Source organism: Lactuca virosa, chromosome 5, assembly GCF_052849685.1.
Source record: "Lactuca virosa cultivar CGN04683 chromosome 5, Lactuca_virosa_CGN04683_v6, whole genome shotgun sequence".
Lineage (NCBI taxonomy): Eukaryota > Viridiplantae > Streptophyta > Magnoliopsida > Asterales > Asteraceae > Lactuca > Lactuca virosa.
Window position 1 is genome coordinate 56,561,695 of NC_136430.1, and position 5,130 is coordinate 56,566,824.

A 5,130-nucleotide genomic window follows, 5' to 3' on the forward strand; every position below is an offset into this window, starting at 1 on the left:
AACATAAATAAAAATAAAGATGAAAGTACATACGACAAAGCTAACAGTAAAAAGAAGACAAAAGTGAAAAGGTTAGTACCGAACATAAAACATTAAACACCTTCCTATCTTTATCTTAGGTAAGATTCAACCATTCATGTCTACCCTCACGCTATCTTCCAACATAAAGATTAGCACAAATTCAAGATTTCAAAAACGCATTTACACAATAAAAAACCCGACACGATTGCATGATAAAAGTCTATATATGTCATTACTAGCATTGAAGTATCAACATGCTTTTGGAACCATTACATTAAAGGTAACCAAAAACAAGCAATGTAGTTCTAAATCTCATATAAAATCCAACCAAAAAAGATTTACATCCTATCTTAAACAACAACCGAATTAAAACCATTCACTGTACATGTTCTCCCATTGCAAGAACATGATCACACATCTCGGATCCATTTTCAACATATTCAAAACCAGTAGCAGCAGGGCAAGGACTCTCACTTGAGGAACTGGAGCTAGGGCTGGAGGAGGTGAACAGCTGTCCATCTTCTTCACGAACCGGTTGTAAAAAGCTCTGCATTCTAACAAGGTAACTAGACGGTTGGATTCTAACATGATGATGGCTCGCTGAGTCAACCGGGATAGTCAACGTATTACTTAGGTTAAGATTAGGAAACACATAACACCGGCATCTAGGGCATTTCATATTTACTCTAAGCCATTTATCGATACATGCAACATGGAAATTATGCGCACAAGGAAGCCCACGTACCTGAAAAAAATAAAAAATAACCGCTTTTCATTAAATGATTTTCACAATATTAAGGAAATAATATTATATTATGGATTTACGGTTTTACCCCTTGCCCAACATGAAACTCTTCCAAACAAATCGGGCAGTCACTGCAGTCGGTCGGGACGGCTTTTAAGATAAAAACTGGAAGCCGTTGAATCGATGTTTCCACCGCTGTCCTCTACATTGCCATAATTAGAAAGTCATACAATACATTTCAACTTTTAGTTTTGTATTATTATTTTTTTTATAATCAAACTTGCTAAATTTATATACCTGTGATTCAGATAAATCGTGTCCAGGACTATACGGGGCGGCATCTTGGTCAATGCCTCTCATTTCTTGACCAGCAGTTTCAAATACCCAATCGGGTTGACGAATCATATTAAGCAAAACCTGAGAAAAAAAATTTGTAAGTGATGTCTGCGTGCAAAACACAGTACAATCTGATCTGTTCTGTTATGTACTATCATGTCAGGTCAGGTCAGGTCATGTCAGTCTGTTGAGGTTACCCTATATTCTGAGATACGAGTCCCATGTGGAGCGCGTCGCAAATGAGCTTGCCTTCTTGTTAACCACTAGAGAAAAAAATAAAGAAAAATATATTGTAAGATTATATTTCCAAAATAGCAAAATTATTAGAAACGAACTTCAACGGTTACCTTTTTACCGAAATTACCCGCAAGGCAAATGAGTCCACAGAAGCTAAAAAGTAACCATACAAGAAATCCCCATTTCTGGTTTTTTTCAGGCAACTGTGACAAATATGAAATAATATCAAATATAGAGTTTACATTTTGATTTATTTTGATGAATCAATTAAAGAAACCAAAATCATGCACACATACACAGTTTCTTGCTCCAGCAAACCAAACAGCCCCAACAACACTCCATGCCCAAAGAAAGGGGTAGAGCACTGCATACAGAATAGATAGAACCACAATTCTTCCAAAAAAATGACGCCCTCTTAGTTGTCTGCCAAAATCCCTGCACAATTTACACAATATAAACCCTAAAATCAAAAATATTGTATCTTTCTTTTCCCCTTTTTCTGATTCAAAATGATCTAAAATAATCTACTTAATGAAAACGTACATTAGGGTATCGTTTATCAAGTTTCGATTGTTAGTAATTTGTTATGATTTAGGGGCAAGGTGGACTTACAATCGCACTTCAGCTGCAATCGCATTGTCTACGAACATCAAGAGGCGGAAAACAAAGACCGCGGCATAATCAACCTTGTTTGAAGAATCGAAAGCGCAAATTAGTGTCTATAGATGTAAAATTCAGGTGAGATTAAAGATTTGACGAAAGATTTAGTTCACAAACCGATATCCATAGGTGCAATGGTAATTTACAAAGGTGGTAATGGTCCCAACTCAAGCCGACCATTATTCTATTAAGTGGCAATCGTCAAGAAAAACAAGATAGATGATGATTATACGAACTAATATTATATATATCGCGATTTGATCTCAATTACAAAAAAGGATACATGCTAAACGCAAGCATTGATAGAAAGAATCCATCGTACCTGTAAAAAATCAGGAATTCAAAAAACCAAACAATCGCGATCAACAAGAACTCAAAAGGGGGTCGAAATTCGAACAGAAAAATGCAGAATTGCGTATCGAATGAACTAACCACTTAAAACCTGCGCCTGTGATCGCCATTGAAGAATGAAGGAGCTACTTGGAGAAAACCCTAGGCTTGAGTTGTTTAAGAAATGAAGTAAAGTATTAAACTGCTTCGAGATTATATAGGATTGAAATTGAGAAGACTGAGATACAAAATTCGAAAAAAAAAACCACCGACTGAGAGAGGGAGGGAAGGGGAGTAACGCACACAGTGGTGTGTGTGAGAGAGAGGGGAGATAGCGACGAAAATGGCGAAGGTCAATTTGGTGAAATCATTTTCTTCTTTTCTCGGGAAAAAGTTATTTCTGTGAACAGATGATTTCTGTAAAGGTGACGAATGAATAACCGGTGGGAATATTTGGGCCAACTGATTTACAGCAGTACTCAAGCCCATTTCTATATGGTCGGTTCACTTGATGACTTCATATATTCTATACTTGGATCTTTTCTAATTCATCGGTGCACAAAATAAAATGTTATGATAAGAAACCAGTTTTTAAACCAAGTCATTCCGATTGTATAAAATAAGTACGAAACCAATTCGTGAAAAAATATAAAAATAAAGTAAATGTATGAAGTTATAAAAACGGATTGTAAAAAAATCATATAGAAGTGAAGAAAAAGTGAAGTTGTAAAAACCGATTTAAAAAATAAAATTAAAAACAAAGTAAATATATATGACGCTAAAAAATAGATTGAAAAAACTAATTGAAAATAAAGTTATAAAAAGAATTATGCCAAAAAAAACATGTAAAAACAAAGTTAAAAATTAAGATTTAAAAATAAATTGTGAAAAAACATGCAAAAATGAAAGAAAAAAATAAAGTTGTAAAATTGAATTGTAAAAAAATATATAAAAATCAAATAACATAATTTTAAAAATTTAGTAACTAATTATAGCCCGAAATTGTTCAATGACCTTAACGCAATAAAAAATAGTTCAATAATCAAGTTTGTATAGATTAAAAAATCCAATAATATTTATAGCCCGAAATTGTTCAATGACCTTAACGCAATAAAAAATAGTTCAATAATCAAGTTTGTATAGATTAAAAAATCCAATAATATTTTAATATTTAAAATAAGTTAAGTGACCAATAAATATAAAATCAAAATTTAAACAGCTAAAAATATGATCTTAATCTAAAATAAAAGACTCCTCTTATTGTAGTGAACTTAACATTTGTAACCAAACATTTAAGTTGATGAAAATTAAGTAATTTGATCATTATAAATGTGTTTTTTCAAAAAAAAAAAAAAAAAAAAAAGAACCATATTTTTTCAGTTTTAAAAAATAATCATTTTCTTCGGAATGTCTTCATTCCGGAGTATTGTTAATATTCCGGAGTACTGTTAATATTCCGGAGTTTTGTTTTAAATTTTTTTCAAAGAAATCTTTTTTAATATTTTTTTGAGATTCTGAATGTTACATTTCGAAGTATTTTAGGTGTTGTTTGTTTTTTTTAAAAACCTCTTCAAACCACTTTCTGCTGCGCGGCGCAGCACACGCGCAGCACTTTCCCTCTCGCAGCAGTTTGTTTTTTTGGAAGGCTTCAGACTACAAAACCTCTGTGTGTGGCGCAACACTTGACTTGCCTCTTCAAACCTCTTCAGCCTTCATTTTTTTCCAAGTGTTTTTTTAGAATTTTGGTATAACTTATTTTTTTTAAAACTTTTTTTTTTAAATCTTTGATTTTTTTAAACTTTTATTTACACATTTGATACAATTTCTTTTTATAGTTTCCCACAAATTTTTTAAACTTAATTTAAAAAAAAAACTTTAAGTTTTTAAATTTTTTTACATTTTCTATTAATAATATTTTTAGTTTTAGTTGTATCTTTTTAACGTGTGTAATTTTTTACAAATTTTGTAAAGATCGTTTGCAATACTTTCTTAATTTTTTTTTATTTTCTTTTTTTATGTTTTTTACAATTAGTTTTTTTCTAGAATAATATTAGCTTCTTTTATATTTTTTAAAGTTTTTTTTTAAAAGTTTTATATTTTTGTTTTTTTACATGTTCTTTTTAGTATTCTTTCAATGTTTTAAGACTAAAATTATTAAAATTTCGGTGTTGAAAACTATTTTCAGTTTATAAAATTAGTTTATTTAAATTTCAGTTTACTGCAGCAGTCTGCAGATGTTAAAAAACAAACACGCTTCTTATTACAGGCTGCAGCCGTTTGTTCCACCTCTTCTGCTGCAGAGGATTGCAGAGGTGGTCCGCAGACTTAATGAAATTTCTCTTCGAAAAAACAAACAGCACCTTAATGTCACCATTTTTCAATAAAATGTTTAATTTTATGCACTAATATCGTATGTAGTTCACATTACTATGTTTTTTTAAGTTTTTGTTAGATTTAAATATTATCTTTCTGTTCATCTAATTTGAAAATGCTTATATACACCTCATGATTGACACTTCAAACCACAATCACGTCTATCCCGCAATTCTCCATATTAGTCCGTATTTTCTGTAATTTTAATATTTTTGACACAATTTGCACAAACATAGACACAATGGGCTTTCTACATTGATTTTTTTGTACAATCCAAACATAACAAAAGATAATATGGAAAACTTTTTCACATAGTGAAAATCTATATCGGTGAATTACATGATTTCATAAAACCCGTGAAAGAAATATCAGAATACCCTGGAAAAAAATAATACTAATTGTCCTTTTAACTAAAAATTGGCAAAATA

General features: G+C 31.2%; 1 protein-coding gene across 1 annotated transcript; it reads right to left on the reverse strand.

Annotated features, from left to right (window-relative positions):
* Window positions 1-302: 302 nt before the first annotated feature.
* LOC145111443 (E3 ubiquitin-protein ligase SIS3-like) lies at window positions 303-2,732 on the reverse strand. The gene is made up of 10 exons (XM_079047714.1): window positions 2,432-2,732; window positions 2,283-2,321; window positions 2,117-2,183; window positions 1,952-2,025; window positions 1,636-1,774; window positions 1,450-1,542; window positions 1,300-1,365; window positions 1,064-1,183; window positions 855-968; window positions 303-766 (listed from the first exon to the last, which is right to left on the reverse strand). The coding sequence occupies exons 1-10, from the start codon at window positions 2,458-2,460 to the stop codon at window positions 398-400; spliced, it is 1,110 nt and encodes a 369-aa protein (XP_078903840.1). The 5' UTR covers window positions 2,461-2,732; the 3' UTR covers window positions 303-397.
* Between the last annotated feature and the right edge of the window lie 2,398 nt (window positions 2,733-5,130).

Excerpts from the sequence above, each read along its gene's own strand:
- LOC145111443 (XM_079047714.1), bottom strand. The coding sequence starts at position 2,460 with ATGGCGATCACAGGCGCAGGTTTTAAGTG. Across the intron at positions 2,026-2,116 it reads CATTGCACCTATGGATATCG|GTTGATTATGCCGCGGTCTT; the intron begins GTTTGTGAACTA and ends TCTTCAAACAAG. Across the intron at positions 969-1,063 it reads ACGATTTATCTGAATCACAG|AGGACAGCGGTGGAAACATC; the intron begins GTATATAAATTT and ends ATGGCAATGTAG.